This window comes from Physeter macrocephalus, chromosome 4, assembly GCF_002837175.3.
Source record: "Physeter macrocephalus isolate SW-GA chromosome 4, ASM283717v5, whole genome shotgun sequence".
Classification (NCBI taxonomy): domain Eukaryota; kingdom Metazoa; phylum Chordata; class Mammalia; order Artiodactyla; family Physeteridae; genus Physeter; species Physeter macrocephalus.
This window is the reverse complement of record NC_041217.1, coordinates 45,551,844-45,575,335: the sequence shown is the minus strand read 5'-3', so window position 1 is coordinate 45,575,335 and position 23,492 is coordinate 45,551,844. Positions and strand designations below refer to the sequence as shown.

The 23,492-nt window shown below is 47.1% G+C and overlaps 1 protein-coding gene across 2 annotated transcripts in view; it reads right to left on the bottom strand.

Annotated features, from left to right (window-relative positions):
- Positions 1-1,225: 1,225 nt before the first annotated feature.
- Positions 1,226-23,492, bottom strand: part of TNN (tenascin N) — a 63,524-nt gene continuing 41,257 nt past the window's right edge. Inside the window, exons 11-19 of one of the 2 annotated variants that reach the window (XM_024133706.1) lie at positions 22,489-22,752; positions 20,404-20,667; positions 17,674-17,804; positions 16,133-16,265; positions 15,525-15,676; positions 10,291-10,387; positions 9,221-9,388; positions 4,275-4,438; positions 1,226-2,152 (exon numbers count right to left, since the gene is read on the bottom strand). In XM_024133706.1, the coding sequence (XP_023989474.1) occupies positions 2,012-2,152; positions 4,275-4,438; positions 9,221-9,388; positions 10,291-10,387; positions 15,525-15,676; positions 16,133-16,265; positions 17,674-17,804; positions 20,404-20,667; positions 22,489-22,752 (1,514 nt within the window). In that variant the 3' untranslated portion in view covers positions 1,226-2,011. The remainder of the gene's footprint in view (positions 2,153-4,274; positions 4,439-9,220; positions 9,389-10,290; positions 10,388-15,524; positions 15,677-16,132; positions 16,266-17,673; positions 17,805-20,403; positions 20,668-22,488; positions 22,753-23,492) is intronic. The other variant, XM_024133708.2, reaches the window with a different exon arrangement.

The window sequence follows — 23,492 nt, the reverse complement described above, 5'->3', positions numbered from 1 at the left end:
TGGATCAAACTAAAGACATCTGGTCAGTCTCTGCAAATATCTACTCCTCAGAGAGGCCCGTGGAGTCCCCCACTTCTGCCACCAATCTCCCCCTCCACCTCTTAATCCTACTATAATTTTCTTCCATGGCACTCATCACTTCTGGGAATTGTACATGTATGTTTTTTATTGTCAGTCTCCACCAGTAGAATATAAGCACAAGAGCAGGCATCTTGTGTTTGGTTCACTTCTATAGCAGCAGGGCTCAGAGTAGAACCCAGCACAGAATAGGGCTTAATCAATATTTGTTGAATGAATGAGCTAATGAGTGGGTGAATGACAGCACACATAATCCAGTAGTGCAAGGACCATGTCTGGCTTGCTTACCTCTGTGAGCTCACTGCTGGCTCCCCAGTGCCCAGAACACTGCCTGATAAGCAGGCAGACGCTTAAATTCTCCTTGAATCGACGAGAGAGGTGCAAGCACGTTTTTTAACCATTAGCCCCAACACTGACACTGTACTTCATCCAGACCACACTTTATCAGACCGAGAAGTTACCAGGGCATTGCTCAGCACATGTGTATAGGGAGCCAAGGGGATGCTGAAAATTTTAAAGGTTGACAAACACTGTTTCGGAAGTATGGCTTGGCATCTGGACAGAGGTTAAAACCTGGAGAACCCGAGGCAATAAAGGGCTCCAGCACCCTCGAGGAGGACCGCAGCTTTTAGGGCACTTGTCTTCCTCCCCGCTCACCCACTTCTCCTGGTTCCAAATACTATTATTGGCCATCACACCAGCCGGAGGCCACAGCCAACCAAACTCCATTATAATGCACAGATTGTACCTTTGCTTGCACTTAGGTTAAATTTAGAATTCAAGTGTACTTATGTGGGGAAAACAACACAAGGCAAATGTTTTTTAATCAAGTGGTTTATTTTTTTTTTTTTCTCGAATAGGAAAATTAAGTTTCTTCAATGGTCACTGACTTTGCCACAGAAAAACTTTCCAAAGTGATAGGAAAATAAGCCAAAAGGATCTGACCTTGCCAAGTGTCCACTCAAACAGTAAGCCTCTGGTGCTGAGCACTTTCAGGAAACCCAGGGGTCCGACAGAGCGGGGTGGGGTAGGGGGAGGGCAGGGGCAGGAGGGAGAGAGGAGGGAGGCTGAGGACTTGACAGTACGAAAGGGAGTCACAGAAAAGGGTCTTTGGGAGGAACCAATTACCAAGAGAGTCAAATTATTTAAAGTTGAAATAAGTGAGAATTTATTCACAACATATGCAGATCTACAAGAGTGATAATGCAGATGGCTGGAAAGGGGTCACTTAAAAATAGCAGTGACATGGAAGCTGGGGTTTCCAGCATGCCGGATACTGGTCAGAACACAGCAAAATTCAAATCCCTCTTGGTCCCTTTTGGTTCCCTTATTCTTCCTCATAACATCAGCAATTATTTTTAAAAGGGGAAGATTTATGACTTTTTCCCCAAAAAAGATTTTACCAATTTTCCGGTGGTAATGGAAGGTAAGTTTCAGGCTACCTCAGCCCCTTGTTGTCAAACCCCTCTTTGGCATTTCTTTTTAGACAGAAGATTTGTATTAGCAGAGCCCTGAATATATATATACCAATTTCCAGAGATTTCCAACTGAAGAAGTACTAGGTGATTCTTTATCCCCCCCCCTTTTTTTTTTTTTTGCCCTAATCCCATATATTTGTTGCTGAAGATAGAGCACAAAACCTTGCAGTTCCAGTGCTGTCTCTCCCATACACATTGTGCAGCTATTTTTGTGTTGATTTTCAGGCCCACAATACAGGTGGGCAAAATGCAGGTGACAAGGAAGTGAGCTATATGGTTGGAAGCTTGGTGACATGCTTTGTCCTGCAGGTTATCCAGCCATCTCAGAAGCCAGGGGCTATGAGCACCCCTCAAACTTCCATTAGCCAGTCATCAGTACCCACCCCACCCCATGTTTACACAGGCCCCAACCCTGGGCTGGTCTCCTCTTGTGCGATAAGTGCACGAATGGACCGTCAGAATGTTCTTGAATTTTCTCCCAGTGTTCGCTGCTTTCTGCCCAGCACATGCTCCCCGCTGTAGCCATGAGGGCGGATCTTCAACTCCACAAAAGGAATGGAGAATTCATGTCCTTTCCATGGCTCCCAGTTCACCCCCTACATTAAATAAATAAGTAAATAAATTAAATAACTAAATAAATAAAACAAATACATAAGCCAACATCAAGAAGAGGCACCTAGGAGAGGGTGGGGTGGATTATGGTACCAAAGAATGTTTCTTTGCCAGGGAAACTACTCCCTCCCTGCTTAAGGGAGAGACTGGGGTATTTATAAAGGAAGTGAGACGGGACTCTAGAAGCGTGCTCCCTCTGCTGGGCAGCTGAGGTAAGACAGGCTGACAATTTGGAAGCCCCCTGTGGTTGGAGGATGGGGGGGAGTGAGCCCAGGAGGCGGGTGAGGCCAGAGCAGCAGCAAAGGTAACACGGGGTCAACCTGGCCAGCAATGATCAAATTATCTTTGCCTCACTCTTTTCCTTTACCAAAAATTAAAGGCAACAGTAAACATATTAATTGGCCAATTGTGGAAAATCATTTTCAATTTAGACTGCTTAGATATTAGCTCTGGGGTAATAAATAGCCTGCTGAAAACTAAATTTCATTTTATGACTTTTGACTGGTGAGCACAATAATATTTAATTCACTTAATAACCTTGCAACCTGGCCAATAAAGAGCCCAAGTGACCAATTTTATGTATTTTAATTTGTGAGGTAAATAATAAACAAGAAGCTAAATGCCTTGCAGACTGTGAAAAGCACATTAACCAGATGAATGTCTTTTATTAGCAAATATGGGGATGGCTTAGGGCATGCTGGCTGCTCATTTCAAATATTTGATCTCTGATCACAGGCTTCCCTGAGTCAGCCCACATGCTGCCACCATGATTCATGGGCACACCCTCCATGGCTCCCCTGGGGACAAATTTCTTCTCCCCTTTGAAAAATCACATAAGGATTGGGAGTCCCTGCTGCCTGGTTAGGACCAAAGGAATCAAAATGTACCTGGACTTTAGATGTACTAATATTTACAGTCATATTGGTACAATATGTATGAGTTCTGGGGAGAGGTGGCTTCCTGAAGGCTAGGATCAAGATCCAGGATGGGAAATGAGAAACCCAGGAAGGGGAGAGTTCATGGAGGGGATGGATTAATGATGAGTAGGAACAAAGATGCAATTTTTAAGAAGCTGTGAGGGAGCAGGCAGGAGATGCCTGGAAGCTGGCGAGGAATCAAGATGATGTTCACGGGGCAAGAGGATTCAAGAAATCACTGACTGGAAAGTTGCAGAGCAACGGAGGGGTGAGGAGCCCTCGCCAACTCTTGGCCCTGTGTGCACACTCCTGAAGTGGAGAAACCAATTTAGCACAACGCTCTGGGCAGACTTTGGGTGGCTCTGGATGAAGTGGATCCAAGGGTGGGTCTGATATAAGACAGAAAACTTTGTTCTCCCCGTGATCAAAGGACTGAGAAAAATAGCTCTGGTTTAACTGGATGAATGACTAGAAAGAATTCTGAAGTGTCGGTTATGGATAAAATGTTTGTGCCCCTCCCCCGCCAAATTGCATATGTTGAAGCCCTGACCTACAACATGAGGGTGTTTGGAGATGGCGCCTTTAGGAGGTAATTAGGGTTAGATGACGCCATGAGGGTAGGTCAACCATGGTGGGATCAGTGCCCTTATAAGAAGAGAAGGACAGACCAGAGTTCTCTCTCTCTCTCTCTCTCCACTATGTGAGGATGCTGTGAAAAGGTGGCCATCCACAAGCCAGAAAGAGCTCTCATCAGGAACTGAATCTGCTGGGAACCTGATCTTGGACTTCCCAGCCTCCAGAACCATGAGAAATAAATGTCTGTTGTCTAAGCCATGCCGGCTATATTATTTTGTTACAGCAGCTTGAGAAGACCAAGACAGTGTCCATGTGTGAACTCGTAAAGTGAGATGGTGTGGGACCCATATCATCTCTATTAAGCTGTGGGCAGCCTGAGTACCTCCCTGCACTGAGTAAGGGTGCAGCATTGGTGGGAATGTAGAGTGGGGAGGGGCTGCAGCAGATGGGCAGGGAGGGCCTTGACCTCAAGGCCACGGAGCCTGGAGAAGAAGCCTTACTGCCCTGACTGTTGGCATCAGGAGAGGGTCAGCCAAACCAGTCTGCAGTGTGTCACTCCAGGAACACAATACGGGAAAAGCCTGGACAAAAAAGATGTTCACCTGTCACCTACCTCACTATGCTTTGTCTCCCCGTATCTGCCATTAGGGTTGGCCAGGTGGCAGTTCTTGTACCACCAGCCGCCATGATGCGTCAGGGCACAGTTGCTGAGGGCGATATCATTGTCTCTGTCAAAGGTTGTAAACTTCCATCCATTGTGGTAAGTAAGAGCGTCCCCTGCAGGAGAGAAGGGATGAGAGCCCAAGTTTCACCCCTCAGGGCATGATCAAACTCTGGCCTGAAAGGGACTGGGGGCAGGAAAACCTCAAGGCATGAAAACGCCAGGGATCCAGTCAGTTAGGCCACCAGGAGCCACTCTTCTCTCAAAATCGCCAAGATGAGAACACGAAACGGATGAACAGATTCTCTTTCCTGGCTTGTCACCCAAACTTCAGGCCTGTTTCTCCAATAGCTTTAAAAGCATTTTCACTTAGAGGCTTCACAGGAAAATATCCAAACACCCAAAACCAAACTCCTCGACTCTCTCCATAGTACCTGACCACCCTCACACAACCAACCCCCTTTCTGTGCTCCTGTCTCTGCTTGAGCATCCTCTCAGTCACCCAGACTGGGTACCCCCGAGCCACATTTGACAATCCTGTGTACCCCATTATCAAGCCCTTCCTTCTGCAGATCACTCCTATACACCCCCCCCTGCACCCACGTGGGGCTGCCACCCTGGGCTGTTCTCATCTCTCTCCAGGCCTGTGTTAACACAACAGCTTTCCTAGCTCTTCCGAAGCTTAAGCGTCCATTTTCGTCATCTCAGGCCTGTGAGGTTCCTCCCACATGGAGCGAATTACTCCTCCAGGCTTTTCAGGCCTGTAACTTGGCTGTACCCTTTGCACAGTCTCATAGCCCACTATCCCCACAGGCGCCCTCCACGTGTGAAATGGACGCATCCATCTTCCATGTCTCTGCTCACCTGTTTCTCTCTGCCCTTCATCACTCCAAATCCTCACCATTCCTCAAAGCCCAGCTCAACCCCACTCCTGAGGAAGATTCTCCTTATTAATCCTCCCACATGCCCTCTTAACACACACGCCTGAACTTCTAGGGCCCTTCTGGGCACATAGGTACAATTAAGTGCTCCGTTAATCCTATCTAGAAATCTGCCTTAATTATTTTACTTGTATTCTACTCTTTCCCCCATCACATCTGTCATCCTTTTATAAGTTTACTTTTTAATTCAGCTCATAAAAGGCAATAAGGGCTCCTGTCAATCCCAAGCTTAATCAAGTTCTGTTCCTACAATAACAATACTTCCATTTAATCTGATCTCTGAGTTACCCATCACCTTCACATATACATTCTCATTTGATGCCCACAACAAGCCTGAGGGGTGGGTCAAGCAGCTCTTAATCCCATAAGGAAACAAACTCACAGAGGTTAGACTCTAGGAATCTGTCACGGTCCCACAGTCCACAAGCAGCAGAGCCAGGACTCAAATCTCCAACCTGAGATTCCAAGCCCAGAGTTCCTTCTGAGACACCGATTCACAGGAAGCTTCCTTATTTCAACAGCAGGCTTTGATTATGCCTAACAAGGACGAGCTGTCTCTGACCATCTACAGCAATGGTTCTCAAAGTGGACCCTGGACTGTCAGCAGCTGCAGCACCTGGAACTTGTTAGAAATGCACAGTCCCAGGTCCACCCTAGACATACAAAACCAGAAACTCCACGGTCATACCCTGCAGTCTGTGCTTTAACAAGCCCTTCAGATGACAGCAAGCCCTTCTGATGCCAGCTAAAGCTTGAGAACTTTTGTCCTGCAACCTCATTCATTCAATCAAAAAACATCAGGTATGCCTGCTATGGCCCAGCACCATGCTAGGCTCTGGGAATACAAACAGTGGTCCTTGCTCTCAAGAGCTTAGTTGCAGGTGGCTGGGGACAGATATATAGTTGACAACACATTGTGTAAAGGGAAGGTCCCAGTTGACCCTCTGATTTGGGAGATCAAACAGTGGCTCCTTCATGCCTCACCTAAGACACAGCAAAACCTCTGCCCTCATTCATTTTCTCCAATCAAAGAAGGGCAAATTGTCACATCTATTCATAGACATTTCCCCCTCTCAGATTCCCTGCAGATAGTTCCCTACAGCTCCAAATACCACACAATGGTTCCCTTAGCAACAATTACCTGACCTGCACATAAGTTCCCAGAGCTGTTTTCTAAGAATCTGTGCAATGTTTTCTTTCTAAGTGCCAGTACTTAAAAATCCACTTCAAAGCTAGGAAGGCACTGGCATTTGGAGTGGAACAATCCTTCACTGGGGGTATTTGGCATCCCTAGCCCCAGCCCACTGAATGCTGGTAGAGTCCTTCAGTCTACCAGCACATTTCTAAGCGCCCCCAGGGGGTGGGCCATCCCTGCTTGAGCAGCTCTGAGTCTCTGGCAAGTGGGACTTGAAATCAGCTGCAAATGATTGGTTAGCCCACAGAAGGCCTTCTGCACCACCCTGAATGTCTAGCTATTTATGTTTTCATTATAATCTCCAAATTGATGAATAGCAGCCTCTTGAAGGTAGAGTTCATAGACTGTCCTACCTGTCTCACTCCAAGATTCAGAATCAGAAAGTCAATTGACATGGCCTTACCTTGCTGGAGTTTCCTTTGGGAAGGAATAATGGGCTTTTTGATTTGACTTCAGTGGAAGCAAAAGTTGAGGGCCCACCTGGACAGTCTGACTAGGGGAAGAGTCTAAAACCTCACTTTCCCACCAGAGCTGTACACCTCTAGTTCCAAAAAGAGCTATAACAGGGTTAAAAGCAGGGGAGAGCTGGCACATGCCTGGAGATATCAGAATGTTCACTTTCTATCTGAATGCCATGCCCTCTAAACAGTACCTCATCATCTAGGACATGAGTACCCAGAAGCTTCCTAACTTTCCAAATCCTCCTCGGGGACCGATCAGCACATATAAGGAAAGCTAAAACTCCACTAACCCCGCCGCTGTAATTCTGAATTTAAAAATAAGAATGATAGTACACAGGGGAAGACTAGACTGTTGTCTAAATGCTGCATGAGTTCAAAGTCTCTCAAGGCTTCCTATTAAAAAACACATCCTCCACTGACCAGCACTGTTGGCCTGAACAACCTTAGAATGGGAATTATACCCTAATCACGGTTAAAATGCAAACAGAGTCCCTGGGAGGAGAATCACAGTAATTCACAAATATGGTGACTCCTTTTCACTCATTTTCTCATTAGCATCAGTTGATTTACTGGATTAAGACAGGCCTCAGAAAAGGTACATTTGAATAATAGAGGGAAGGGGATTGGGTAGCCTGGGAGGGCAGTCCTGAGTGAGATCCCCAGCATAAGTCCCGTGAGGGCAGTGGGTTTCAGGGAGAGATGTGAGCACAGGTGCCAAAGGGAAACAGCCCAACCCCATATCTTGTCTGCAGAAGGTTCCATGAATGGAGTCTCTGAAGACTGGGATTCTTCAGCCTGAGAAAGGAAGGCTAACTGATCACGATGGTCAAGACTGAATGGTAGGGCTTCCCTGGTGGCGCAGTGGTTGAGAGTCCGCCTGCCGATGCAGGGGACACGGGTTCGTGCCCCGGTCCGGGAGGATCCCATGTGCCGTGGAGCGGCTAGGCCCGTGAGCCGTGGCCACTGAGGCTGCATGTCCGGAGCCTGTGCTCCGCAGGGGGAGAGGCCACAACAGTGAGAGGCCCGCGTACCACAAAAAAAAAAAAAAAAAAAAAAAAAAAAAAATTATATTACAAGACCTGAAAGAAATTTTGCATCAGTAGTTGGCCACTTCCAGTCATGGCCCCGGACACTCAGAGGTGTCTGTTCACAGTCCTCCACCATCAGGGGGTTCTCAAGTAGACAATTTTGAGAACGTCTGCAGGCTTCAAGGGTACACCCCAATTTCCTTGTGTCTGCTCAGCCTTTGCTCACCCCTGGACTCCCCCAGGCCTGGAGAGCCCCCCGCCCCTTTTCCTTCGACCTGAGAGTTCTAGCCTTTCAGACCCAGCTCCAGCCCACTGTCCTGCAGGGAGCTTCTGGCAATCCCTTCAGTCCTCAATGTACCCACCTCTCCACACTCCTGTAGCTCTTTTTTCTCCTTACCCCTTATTTGACTCGTTGCAGAAGTTGCCTTATATTATTATTTATCTATTTACGTGTGCGTCTAAGGGGAGAGACCATGTCTTACACAGTCAGTAGATTTGGCTGGTAACACATTCCTACATAGTTCCACCAACGTCAAAGACATGCTAAGTCAAACACCAGACTTACCTGTTAGGGTTTAAAGACCATAAATACAGGTTTAAAGTATACTAGGTAAAACAATAACCACGCCTTGCCTCTTAAAGAAAATACTCAGTGATATAATTCCAGTATTTCTGTCACGTTGCTTAATTTTGTTCTTTTCCTTCACAACTGAACACACCATCAACTGGCTTAAATCCAATGAGCAGCTAACATTCCCCTACTTTCAGCTGAACTGCTCATTTCTGTGTTGTCACAGTTGTGTGGAGTTAATGAGACCTATACTTCTTATTGTTTGAATCAGCACCTTCATTCTTCTGTCTTTGTTTATGGCAAAGTGCCACAAAATATTTAAATAATACACACACTGCTACGCAAGAATGGCAGTCACACTGCTGAAGCCGAATGAGTGGTGGGCAGACACCATGAAATCTCTCAGAATGTGGGTTCATCAGCTAATGTACAACAGCCCGAATTGGGGGAGTATAAGAGGAGGAATTTTACTGGTGGGGGATCAGTGTGTAATGTACAGAAGTTCCAATTTTATGATAGTCAAAGACTGCTTCAATGATTCTGTTTAATCCCCTGCAGGGAGCAGGGCCTCACTTGTCAGTGAAGATCATTCACCTTCACAGAACAATATTCTATCCCCCCAAGACCCAATGGCAGGTGGCCGACCAACCCTCAGACACACAGAGCAGGAGACCCCAGCAGGAAGGACACGTTTTGTCTTACCTGCTGTGCCTCTGTATTTCCCAACCGTCAGCCTGTACCGCTCCTTGCTGGAGGCTACTCGGAAGGAGTCATATATGGCATAGGCAGATTCGTTGGCAGTCTGTAAGTCCACTCTCACCTCATAGCGGGTGGGCGTGCCTGTGGTGAGGTTGTGTAGCTTGTCAAGTCCTAAGAATCAGGAATGGAATTCCGGTAACCAATCAATCGGTGTGTGAGCACCCACCAGTGGCATCGGAGACTTTCAGCCTGCAAAGCTGCCTTAGCCTTTACCTCCTCTGCTAATGGGGGCCTTCTCTACACCATCTCTTCTGAAGGGCTCATTTTCTCATCCCATTATGTCTCTGGCACAGTCATGCTTCTGAGTGTGGAAACCACATCCTCTGGGAGGGAGCGGAGGGGTCAATCGTGGGATGAATCTGCCCCCACTGACTCCTTCTCTCTCAAGCAGAATCTGTTCTGTTTATCATCCGCTTATCTCACCAAGTGGGAGAGGAGATCACCTACTGACTCTAAGGTCACCGAAGGGACTTTTGTACCAAGCAAACCACAAACATCATCTACTCTATCAGATGCTGAGTATCCAGATTATGATTTTTTAATTCTTCATTTCCCAATTGATGCTTTTGGCTATTTCATTCTCTACGAACATCTGCTCCAGAATAGAGCAGACGTAAAAGGGAAAAAACAATGCCATAACGACTGGCATTACTAGCAGAATTTCAGGGACTCGTATGACCTCCCAGTGAGAGCCCAGAGTCCCGATCAATCAACTATTTTTCTCCTCTTGTGGTTTCTGAAAAGTGCAGGCTGCAGGCAGGTTGTGCGGGCCTTAGATGCAGCATAAAGCCCACCCACCTGTGACAGTCTCACCCTCTCACACGCCCAGAGCACATGAGAACCTTCCCAGCGACACGGCCACACCAACGCCGTGGTCGGCAGGTTCCTCAGAGAGTCCCTGTGGCTTGGAGCTCTTCCTGAACGTGGTGAGCTTCCTCAAGCTGCCTGACCAGCTTTTCAGAGGGGAATCTCCCTTCTGCACCTCAGCCTTTATGGATGCTCAAAGGTCATACCAAGCCAGAACTCCCTCGTGGGGTCCCCGAAGCCTTCCACGTAGGTCCGCCAGCGCTTGAAGAAATCTAGCTGCCCAGTGTTCCGCCTCTGGAAGACCTGAAGAGGGAGATGGACGTTTCCCTCTGACATACCTGGACAGACGTGGCTGAGTGACAGAGGGCAGCACAGTGGACTGGGGCTGCCCTGAGGATGGGCAGACAGGACAGAAGGTAAAACTGACAGATGTGGCGGTGGACTGCAAGTGGAGCTGAGAGAGAGGAGGACGTCAAGACTGCCTCTCGTGGTTTGGGCTCGCAGCGCTGAGGGCAATTGACTCAGCCGATCGCTGGGAAAGGGGCTGTGAGAGAGGACAGTTTCCCTGAGTGCAGCAGAGCTCATCTGGGGACCTGGTAAGTGTGAGTGACTTCTGAGGTATCCTGGTGAACGAAGATGCCATAGAAACCACTGAAAATAAGGGCTAGAGTTCTCAGGAGAGAGCCAGGCTGGACTTAGAAGGTGACTGTGTATCTGAGACAGTGCTGGGTGCTCAGCAAGTCCCCTTTCACTCTCCTCACCCCCAGAACACAGGGAGACTTTCTTTTTCAGCCTTTCTTGCAGCTAAGCTGGAACCATATGACTTGTTCCAACCACAGGACTGTAAGCAGCACAGCTTATGGGCTGGGGGTCTCCACACTCTCTCTTCCATTGCCCTGGGCCACGGGGCCACGGTGAAGGCCACATGATGACAGGGCAGGACCACAAGCTGTAATCAGCCTGAATTCCTGAGTCACCACTTAGAAGTGACTTTGCACACATGAGAAAAAACCTTTTATGGGTTAAATAATTGAAATTTGGGGTTGGTTTGCTACTGCAGCATAGCCCATTCTATCCTAACTAACATGGAAAGCCACCAGGACATAGAGAGGAAGATGAAGCCACTGGAAGGATGAGACCGCCCGGGAAGAAAACAGGGACTGAAAAGAGAAAGTGGCCTAGAATGAAGCCTTGCAGACCCCAAGATATAAGAGCCACACACAGCAGGATAAGTTCACTAAGGAGAAAGAGGAGCAACTAGTGATGTGAAGGACAACTGGGAACATGTGGAATCAGAAAGGCCACTGCAGAAAGGTGTGCCCAATAGTGTCAAATGCTGGTGAGGAGTCAGAGAGCATGAGGTCCAAACTGTCCGCAGAATCTGGTGACACGGAATCGCCAGTGACCTGAGCAAAGGCTGTGCTAGTGAACGACAACAGCAGAAGGCAAACCGGACGGGGCTGAAGAGTGAGTGCGAAGGGACGATGTGGAAACGAACGTGGGGCTGTTTCATGAGAGTACAGGCTGCTTTCTTTTCAAAACTTCCTCTATCTGAGGAAGGGAGGCAGTTCCAGTCAGAGTACATTGGATTCTTTTCTATGAAGTCCACCTAAAAAGTACCTAAAAGCTAAACACACCTATGTATGCTAATTCCTCCTGGCCTTGAGGGCCACACTAGACACCATCCTAGCTGACTTCACAAATGAGTCTGGAACTCCCCAAGGCTGGAGTGGCATCTTCCTCTCCACCTACTTTCCTTCATGTTCATTCAAAAGCAGACGCCCAACACAAAACCCAACTCCACCCCCCTTTCCACCATGCTTCACACCACGTGCCTTGAAGTCAAGCACTTTATCTTGAATCTGATGAGGTAAACCTCCTGATACTTGAGCATTCTTGACACTTTTCTCTGGGGAGAGACGGGGAGGGAGGAGAGAGCAGCTTGCCCACAACAACGCCGAGAGCTCCGAGTGGGAGCTCACCGCCAGCTCCTGAAGCACCAATCCCGGTCTGCTGGCCCAGGAGGCACTGAACGAAGATGGCAATGGGTGAGAGTCCTGGCAGGGGGTTGGCGAGTCCATCATTTCTGTTCCTGAGCCTCAGTCAGCTTGTGGTCCAACAGATTAGAAGCGGGAAGGAGGTGTCTACCTCAGAGGTGCTGGGAGGACTCATGAGACAGGACACGTGAAAAGGATACAGAGCCTCTGAGCAGAACTTAGGGATGGTCATGGTGAACAACGACCCACTGCACTAACACTGCTGTTCCCTCTCCCATCTTTTCACGTGTCCATCTTTTAGAGACGTCCCCTTCCTTTTCTGGCTTCCTTCGTTTCTTTTTTTCATTTATTCACTTGTGTAACAATCACTTCTTGAGCATTTGTTAAGGGCTGACTCCAGGGCAAGAATATACAATGCCATTTTACAGATGTGAAAGTTCAGAAAAGCAAACAGCCAGAGTCACACAGCTAACTATTCAGTGGCTGATGCAAAGATAAAACACCGCCTCCTCATCTTTCCATGAGAAAGTCTGAAAAAACCAGCTCTACGGCCCCTGCTGTTCAAAAAGCATGTCGTAAGATTCTGAGGCTAACTGTTAATTTCCTAGCACCTGAGACTACTCCTGTATCACCGACAGTGGAATCCTAGGGCAGATGTGGGCACCAATGTTTGGTTCCACACATCTTTCATCAAATTCCGTTCCCTCTGATATAATTAGTTATACTATAAGGTCAGGCTCAAATTTGATCCTGTCCTCCTAGGTCATAGGCTTTACAAAGGCATTTGGTCTCTATCTCTAATCAATGAACATAGTGCCCAAGCATTTTTTTATTTGTTTATTTCTTTGTTTGTTTTACTAATGCTTCAGCTTGGCTAGGGGAACCCCCAAAAAATGGGTCTGATGCTCTTGGCATCACTCTTTAGACCCAGCTCTATACTTAACTAGCGGTGTCCTTGGGCAAGTTAGTTAACCTTGACAAGCCTCACTTCTCTAAACTATTAGATCAAGATGTTAATAGCCCATCTGCCATTCTCTTAAATCAAGGCTTCAGCAAGGTCATCGATCATGATAAATCATAAAGTATAGAGGCCAGAGTCTGGCACATACAGATATAATAAGTGATTATTATATCTCAGTAAATGTTAGCTTGCATTTTATGATATCAGATTCCAAATGAACTGACCCACGGGGATCATTTGTACATCTTGATCAGTCAGCCTTAACTGACTCAATCAGAATCTAGTCTATTCCCTTCTGTGAGGTGAAAATACCTTATAATGAACTATCTGGGGTAACAAAAGCCCCTTAGCAAGTAAGTCTCAAAGGAGAAAAAAAATCTCTTTCTGCCTGTGGTTCTACACAACAGAGTTTCACTGCACTCTAGAACTTACTCACAGTCCTGAATGACTAAACCAAGAGGGAAAAATGAAGATCTCATTTAAATGCCTATGGAAAGAGCCTCTCATGTAGTCCTTAGGACTTGCAAGATGGAAAACAAAGATGGAAATATTTGAGACACTTAAGTGTTCCCTGATGGTCTTCATTCCAGCCTCCCACCCATAGTCTCAGTTAGCTCACGGCAGAGTTCTGGCCTGTTAATCAAATTGGGTTTCTGCTGCCTGGGATGGAGAAGAATCTCTTTAAAGGGATTTGAGAAGCTCAATTTAGAAGAGCAATGTATTCATATGATGATCATCTTTCAATGACAGCAGACTCCTGAACCCCCCAAAACATGGAAACCATCAGTAAAAGATTTGGTAGAGAAGTTTTCAGGACTCCATATATTTTCTGGAGTGTGGTAGCTTTGAGGAGAACCCTATAGAATTTCAGTTCATGTATTATCTTCAGGAGTCTGGGTGAGAAAACAAGACTTGGGCAGGGGTGGGGGACTGGCATTGTTTAGAACCCAGAGTGATTTTGTTATTTCTGGAACTGATGTCTGTGTTCCGGTAAAGGTCACTTGCACGGGCAAGATGTAGAAGGCAAGATCCTTGAGGTCAGGGACTTTTGTCTGGTTCACTGCTGGTTCTTGAGTATGTAAAACAGTACTTGACCATAGTAGGCACTCAATAAATATTTGTGGAAAAATCATGAGTACTCCCAGGCAGACAGACTAGCAGGTCTCTTTTGAAAGGCTGCCCTAGACACACATCTCCTGCCCTGTGTGAGGCTGGCTTTCAAAAAGGTCACACTGGACAGTAAAAACATCCTGCCAATGGGCATCTATGGGCACAAACGCAGGGAACTGGCTTCAAGCCTGAAGGGACAGAATGCTTAGAGTTACAATGGTGCTGATGAGAAGCAGCAGGTAGAGCCCTGGGAGTCTGGTCAGGTGGAAGGCCTCCCATGTTACATTCTGTTCCATTATTTTTATAAATCAATCAGGAATTTCCCCCATCCAATCGCATTACTGCCTTTCAGCCATCAGATGCAGCTGTGTGGATAATGTTTTCTTCTTTGCTGCTGATTAGACGGTATCATTTTATCCGTGGCTGTTCAAGTGTCTTTGGTTTTGCAGGCCCCTGAGCGAAGGTGTAAATGAACATAGTTGGAGCTCTGTGAGATCATGCTCTCTCCTCCCCACAGTGAGTGGTAGAAGCACAGTGGGTAAGACTGCAGGCTGGTTTGGAGCAGTGAGAGCCTCTCTCTGTTCGGGTACAGGAAGAAGCGGGTGGGGGAGATGGAAAGATCAGATTGAAACTCTCAAAAGCAGCTCATCATATAATTGGATCAGGCAGATGCAATCAAAGAAGGTACCATGTGGTTTACTGGCCCACAGAGAGTAAAACCTCCACACGGAAGAGGGACAGTCAGAACATTGCCAAGTTTCCTTCTCTCAGGTTTTAGCCTTTCGTATCAAAGTTCCAAAGGTCTTGCTTCTGTACTGTAGAGCCAGGATACAGAACTTGGACAACGGCTCCAATTCAGAGGACTGAGCCCACAAAGAGGCCATGTGTTTCCATCTTGGATGGCCTGAGATGACCCATTGGGAAGACCAATGACCCAGGAGGCTGGAGTCCTAAAATCTGGTCCCAACTTTGTTATTAACTCATGTGACTTAGCCAAGGCACTTCTCCTCTTGGGCTTCAATTTACCTATCTATAAAATATGAACAATAATCTCTCTCACTTACTCTACAGCTTATGTGTGAGGGTCATGTTTATGAGAGTGCTTTGCACAGAGTAAAATGTAGGTTAACACAAGTGTAAAGGGCATTAGTAGACAGTGATAAACCCACAAGCCTTCCCAATCATCAGCCTTAGTTTACAAAGCCTGCTCTATCCCAGGAGTGAAGTACTTCGGGCTCTATTCTTCCAGTGAGGTGGGATCTCCTTAAAAACAGCAGCAAGCCACCAAAGCTCCTCCCTCCCATGTATGAAGAAGAAATAGAGCTTCCTGGCCCAAGAAACAAGACACTGCCCAGGGCTCTGTGTGACTCACGATCCAGCCGCCTCCATCCGTGTCCATGTCACAGTACACCTGCAGGGGCCGACTGGCATCCCCGTGCAGGTAGACGGTATAGAGACCACTGGCGACGTTGCTATTCTGCTGAACTTGACTGCAATCCGAAGGGTGTGGAAAACGGGCACCAACTGGGAGCCAAGCAGAGGGACAGAGTCCTTAGGAGAAGGGCAAGGGAGGAGGGGAGTGGGGCTTGTCCCCTATTTTAACATTATTATGTTTAGAAATTATTTTGGAACCTCCTACTACTTTGCTTCTTCCAATTCTTCACTCACATCTTTTTTTTCTCACTCATTCTGCTCTCATCAAACCCTCCAAATGTATTAGAAATAAGGTCAAGTTCACATCATTTCCTCCTCCTCCAACCCAACTCCCCTCTCACCAAGTAACACTCTATTTCACTCCCCTCCTTCGTCTCTCTACCATGGGATGGATTTCTTTTGAACTCATGACCCCACTTCCATTTCCCCCTGTCTAGAGAAATCCAGAATCCTGTAGCCACTTGCTCTTCCTTGGACACCTCTTCTGGCCTCTCCAATGTTTGTCCTCCACTGCATTCTTATTCAGAGTGCACGAGCTCACGTTACCTGTGGAAAGGGTGGTGGATACACTCCTGCTCCGGCGATCACCCTTAAAGGCAACCAAGGAGACAGGGAGGGTGACACCCTGCTCAAGGCCTTGCAACTCAAACCTCTGGTCCCCTCTTCCAAGCTGCACCTCCTACCAAACAAAGGAGACAGTAGACATTCATTTATCACCCCCAGCACCCTAGGTGTCAATAACATTCCCTGGTGCTAATGACAGAAGCTCCCTGGGAGGGTAGAGTTTTGTCTCTTTGAGGGCTCATTGGCAACCCAGAATCCAAGTAGGTTCTAGCTGCTTCTCTGAAAGGCTGTGCCATGGAGATTCAGCACTTCTGGGAACTCTAGCTGGAAACCAGCACCTGGCACTGCCACTGGGAGAGCACCCACTAGGTGTCCTGGCGACCTCTGCCCCCCAGATACATGCTGGGGCACCAACCTCAGCCACCACTGGAAGCAACAGGCTGGCAACACCAGGCTGAGAAGTTAATGGGGAAGGTGAAGCGGGCTATGGTTATCTGTGAGGCAGGGAGATAGTTGGTTTTTCAATAACCTTTCTTCTGAAACTGTCTTACTCCCTCTATAAACATAGGGTGAACTTTCCTGGCAGGACTGTCATAAGCATTAACTGAGATAATGAATAAATCAAGGGGCCCTTCCTTTTCTCCTCCCTCCCTTCTTTTTTCCTTGTGAAGGAGAGAGAATAATAACTTTACACTTGGACAAGTTACGAAAATGTGCTGCCCTTCAGATTCCAGATGGGAGGTATAATTCTTGAAATAAGGGTTAATCAATTCATTCAATAAATATTTATTGAACGCCAACCATGTGCTAAGTTCCAAGCACTTTAGATACAAGGATAGTCAAAACAGACAAAAATTCCCTGTCGTCATGGTGCTAACATTTATTGGAGGAGACAGACATTAAACAAAATAATATGGAGCAGATTGTGTGGCCAGCAGATATGTGACGGTCAGCTAGGAAGGAGCAGGCACAAAGGTTAGTCCTATAAAATGACACCACATAGGACTTCCCTGGTGGCGCAGTGGTTAAGAATCTGCCTGCCAATGCAGGTTCGAGCTCTGGTCCACGAAGATCCCACATGCCGCGGAGCAACTAAGCCCATGAGCCACAACTACTGAGCCTGCGCTCTAGAGCCCGCAAGCCACAACTACTGAAGACCGCGCACCTAGAGCCCGTGCTCCACAACAAGAGAAGGCACTGCAATGAGAAGCCCGTGCACAGCAACAAAGAGTACCCCCCACTCACCACAACTAGAGAAAGCCCGCGCGCAGCAACAAAGACCCAACGCAGCCATAAATTAATTAATTAATTAATTAATTAAAAAAAAATGAGACCACACATAAATTGTTCACAAATGACCAAGTTTAGCATCGTCCCTTGCACATAGATGGTGATCAATAAGGATCAATGCGTTCATCAGAAGGTTGCCATGGGGCCACCTATCAAGCTGGTTGGCCCAAGTGAGTTCCTTCAGAGGGAGGCTGGGCAGAGGCAGAAGAGAAAAGACAAGGAGCACCCAGTACCTTGACAGTGCCATCTGGGAACTGGTAGGTCAGAATATAGCCATCGATCTGAGCAGAAGGGGGTGTCCAGGTCAATACCCCACCAGACTGTGTTACAGCAGACGGATGAAGGTTTTGGGGAGGGTCAATGTCTGTACATAAAACACCAAGTAATTATTATTACTAAGGTAATGAGAAAAGGTAATTTTTGAGGTGTTGGCTTATGTTTTCTCCCTATATATCCTCCCATTTTTCTTCCTCCCATCAAGCAGGTAGCAGGCTCCATTCTTCCTTGCCACAAGGCCTTTAGGATCCGTGTTTCTAAAAGTATAAACCCGCCGAGGACAAGAGGATTAAGGAACAGGGAGTTGGGTGAGTCCCTGAGGGAGTGAACCTGGGCTCCCACTTCCCCAGCAGATCTCCAGAGAGCAGTGGGTATGAGCAATCTCGATCAGCAGACAGATTCCCCGAGATGGCAGGGCTCCCAAAGTGGCAAGGAAGGATGAGGGAAGGCAGATCTAGAAGGTCCCTGCACACAGAGGCACTCAGCAAACAGCTACCCAGAAGGATGACCGAAATACTGGATGGGACTCCCTGGCCTTGGAAAACCACCCAAGACCTTACATACAGCCCTGGGAAGGAGCGTGATCCTAAATTTCCTGAGATTTCCAACTAACAAGCAGAATGGGAGATTATGATGGAAATTAAGTTGGGATAGAAATATAAAGTTGGGGGAATTCCCTGGCAGTCCAGTGGTTAGAACTCCACGCTTCCACAGCAGGGGTCCCAGGTTTGATCCCTGGTCAGGGAACTAAGATCCCACAAGCCCCATGGTGGCATAGCCAAAAAAAAAGAAAGAAATATAAAGTTCTATGTCTTATATAACTAAGTATGCAGTCTAACTTGCATACCCTGTACAGAATGGGGAAGTGGGGGAGGTGCTTGTGTAAAGGAGGAGAGAAAGGAAGAAAGGGTAGTAGAGATGTAAGAAAAGCAGAGATTTCTTCTGGCTGCTATGCACTTTCCCACTCAAACACCAGAGGGAAAGTGTGGGTGTGTGTGTGCACTGTAGACCAGGAAAACTAAATCTCAGCAAAAATTCTAGTCAACACCACAATAATTGGTCAGATGATTCATTTTTTTAAACTAACAAGATATGAATGGAAATTTCCATTTTGAAAAATCATTATCAGAGGAGGTGATTTTAATTTAGAAGTTTCCAAAAAAGACATCTCCAAGCTATTTTCTACCCAGTAGCATTTCAGCTGAGAACTGAATTGCTCTATTTTAATAGAAATCAGGCAGCTGTTGCTTTGAATTAGGATGTTTTGACAAATGTTGAGTTTCCGTAACATCAGCTTAATGTGACTTTCTAAAACATAATACCTGGTATGGATTTTCTTCCATCTATCACATGGAAAAACTGAATTTCCTGCTTTCAAAATCAAAGCAAAACCTTAACTATTTAAATATCTCAAGTTGGCTTCTGCCACCTCTTTGACTGCCCACCCATCCCTGGGTTATGAACTTCAGATGTTGTCTTAGTTATTTCCACATTTCTACAAAGTAGAAAGAGGAAATATTTTTGTCTTTAAAAATGGGGAAGGGGCTTCCCTGGTGGCGCAGTGGTTGCGCGTCCGCCTGCCGATGCAGGGGAACCGGGTTCGCGCCCCGGTCTGGGAGGATCCCACATGCCGCGGAGCGGCTGGGCCCGTGAGCCATGGCCGCTGAGCCTGCGCGTCCAGAGCCTGTGCTCCGCAACAGGAGAGGCCGCAACAGAGGGAGGCCCGCATATCATAAAAAAAAAAAAAAAATGGGGAAAGTGAAGCAAAGAGAAGATAAAGAAGGAAGAGTGGAAGGAAGGAATAAAGGAAAGAAGAAGAGACAGGAAGACAGAGAGAGAGGGGAAGGAGGAAGGGAGGGAAGGGTAGGGGAGAAGGAAGGAGGAAGGTGCTGGTTGCCTCGGGAGAGTAGCACTGGATATCAGCAATGGGATGTGGAAAAGAGTTTTTCCTTCTACATATCTCTGCTTAGTTTGAAAAATTTTACTATAAGCATGTATTACTTCTTTGATTAAAAACTTCTGTTCATTGCAACTAACAAAAATAATAAAGGAGTCAAGGCACCTCTAATGCCAGTGGCCACGCATGGTGTACTCGGCCACACAGGGGACGGCCCAGGCCTTGCCCAGACTGTCTAAAGAGGCCCATGGACGTCAGGGTGGGCTCAGTGATCCCGTCAGGTCCCTCTGAGGCCTGATCGCCGTGATGCTCGGTGACACCAGGGGCCTCATCACGCATAGAAAAGACAAGCAGTCCAGGCCCCTTTGGTGGCCAACTGTAGTAAGCGGATGAAGATGCTCCACCACTGCCCCCAGTCTGGAGATGGAAGCAGAAGAGGCTGCTTGCCTCCCTCCTCCCTAAACTGAGGCCCAGCCAGGTTCTCATAGCCAGGGCAGAGAGCCTGGGAGCTGGGCTGGGTGAGGGGGTTAGGAAGGGAGGCTACCTTTTGCACAGCCATCTTGAAGAGTCATACAGTCTTACTTTCACACCACTTCCTCTACACTCTTTCATCTTCATCTGAACTGCCCTGTCAACATACATTACCTTTAAAAGGTGAAAAGGGAAGCACTTTGAAGAATGCCCACAGGTGAAACACCGTGTTCCCTGCTCCCCTCCCCAGCTGAGGTGGAGGAAGACTGTTTCCTGATAGGAGAAAAGAGTTTGATGTCCCCGTCGTCCCTGACAGTACCTGTCGGGGCCGTGGTGTCGGCCTTCCTGCTCTCCCGGTCCCCCTTCTGGGCCCACACGTGCACCGTGTACTCCACGCCCGGCCTCAGGCCCGTCAGGACGGTGCCGCTCTGCTCCTTCCCCACCGGAACCTCCCCGGAGTCTCCGTCAGCAGAGGTGTAGCGCACCAGGTACCTGTCAATCACGGCCTGCACCGGGTCCCAGGAGACAGTGGCCGTGTTCTCTGTCACCTGGTCGGTCACCAGGTTTCGGGGGCTGTCAATGTCTGAAAGGAAAAATGCTGATCAATATGCACTATTTATAGGCCACAGAGTGTAGAAGCTCACAGCCATTTTTCTTGGGGTGATACCCTTTCATGTTTTGTGGTTTTTCCATCTTGCATGCTCTAATGGCATCATGGACATATGTCTTCTCTCCCCAGAAAGACTTTGACTCCTCAAGGAGAAGGCACAGTAGACCAAAATCTAAGCATCTATACTATTACCTCTACCAAGAGTTTAGCAAAACAAATTTCTTTTTTCGTTTAATAAGTATATGTCAAAACGCCTGGCTCCCCTGGTGGCGCAGTGGTTGAGAGTCCGCCTGCCAATATAGAGGACACAGGTTCGTGTCCCGGTCCGGGAAGATCCCACATACCTCTGAGCGGCTGGGCCTGTGAGCCATGGCCATTGAGCCTGTGCATCTGGAGCCTGTACTCCACAACAGATGAGGCCACAACAGTGAGAGGCCCACGTACCACCCCCCCAAAAAAACGCCCACTGTATGTAAGGCATGGGACCAGGCAGTGTGCAGGGTCCAGTTCAAGAAGACATGGTCTCTGCTCACAAGCAGCTAATATTGATAATTTTGTTTCTAGCATCATGTCAACGAAGACTTCACATTTCATACAAGAAGATTCTACCAGCCAGATGCAAATGTAAGCTCCCAGAGGAAGAGGGCTGTATTCTACTCCCTCGGGGTTCCCACTGCCTAGTAAGGAAAAGGGCCCATGGAAAATGCTCAATATATGTTGTTAAGTGAATCAGAAAAATTAAAATCGAGTTTTAATATCCTTTAGCATATATAGATTCACTTGTAATGCTGCTTTGCTGGCTAAATCATGGTACAGAAATGTAATCATACATCTCTTTCACAATAAAATGAGAATATAACCTAGAAATTATACCTGAAAATAACACAATATTGTAAATCAACTATACTTGTGCAGTGCAGTCATGCTCTTCCCTTTCCATTACCCCTTTCCACTGGCTGGAGTGAGGATAGGTGATGACCATGTAGATGCAGGCAACTCCCTAGGAATGGCTGAGCAACAATACGGAAGGAGCATAGGTCTCCTGTACCACGGAGCTACCCTATCGGCCTTGGTCCCTTACACTCTGACCATTCCACAAAAGAGAAATAAACTTCTTTCTTATTTAAGCCACTGTTATTTGGGTGTTTCTGTCAATGTGTATCTTAACTATTGCTCCCCCATTCCATCCTTGCCCTGTTATTCTCTACACCTATACCATGTTTATCTTGTTCATAGAACTTATTATAATTTATACTTATAAATGTGTTTGCTTGTTGATTGTCTTTCCCACTGGACTTCAAAAGAGTAGGAAGCATATTTATTTTGTTCACTGCTATAGCCCAGGCCTGGCACTTATAAATGTTCATTAAAATTTAGCTACAGGTTGAAATGAACACAGAGCCCCAGCTGCCAAGGGTAACACTTGTTCCTTTAAACTAAGCACCGTATATTAAGTAAAAAATAAAATAGCTTGCCACAAAAAAATACTTTAACCCAGTGTTTTTAAGAATTTTATATTGGCTTTACCTTATTCCCTATGATTTCCTATAACTGATTAAAAACACAGGCTTTGGAAAACAGTTTTAAGACATTCATGGAACTGCTCAGTACTGAGCCCATTACTGTGCTTTGTTCTTTCTTTAGGTGAACTGAGTTCTTTTTACAGCAAACTCTCCTAAAATAGTCTACAGTCCTTGAGGTCATGGGCCACAAAAGCAGCAGTGCCATAATTCAACAGTAGTAGATCAGCCCACAGTAAAAACCCTAGTTTGCTTTTCTCTTCTCTCCTGTTACCTGTCGGGGCTGTGGTGTCGGCCTTCCTGCTCTCCCGGTCCCCCTTCTGGGCCCACACGTGCACCGTGTACTCCACGCCCGGCCTCAGGCCCGTCAGGACGGTGCCGCTCTGCTCCTTCCCCACCGGAACCTCCCCGGAGTCTCCGTCAGCAGAGGTGTAGCGCACCAGGTACCTGTCAATCACAGCCTGAACCGGGTCCCAGGAGACAGTGGCCGTGTTCTCTGTCACCTGGTCGGTCACCAGGTTTCGGGGGCTGTCAATGTCTGAAAGGAAAAATGCTGATCAATATGCACTATTTATAGGCCACAGAGTGCACCTGGTCGGTCACCAGGTTTTTTGGGCTGTCAATGTCTGAAAGGAAAAATGCTGATCAATATGCACTATTTACCACACATGGATCGTGTACTCCATGCCCGGCCTCAGGTCCCTCAGGACGGTGCCGCTCTGCTCCTTCCCCACCGGAACCTCCCCGGAGTCTCCGTCAGCAGAGGTGTAGCGCACCAGGTATCTGTCAATCACGGCCTGCACCGGGTCCCAGGAGACAGTGGCCGTGTTCTCTGTCACCTGGTCGGTCACCAGGTTTTTTGGGCTGTCAATGTCTGAAAGGAAAAATGCTGATCAATATGCACTATTTATAGGCCACAGAGTGTAGAAGCTCACAGCCATTTTTCTTGGGGTGACACCCTTTCATGTTTTGTGTTTTAGAGCATGTCTTGCATGCTCTAACTGCATCATGGACATATGTCTTCTCTCCCCAGAAAGACTTTGACTCCTCAAGGAGAAGGCACAGTAGACCAAATACCCTTTCATGTTTTGTGGTTTTTCCATCTTGCATGCTCTAATGGCATCATGGACATATGTCTTCTCTCCCCAGAAAGACTTTGACTCCTCAAGGAGAAGGCACAGTAGACCAAAATCTAAGCATCTATACTATTACCTCTACCAAGAGTTTAGCAAAACAAATTTCTTTTTTCGTTTAATAAGTATATGTCAAAACGCCTGG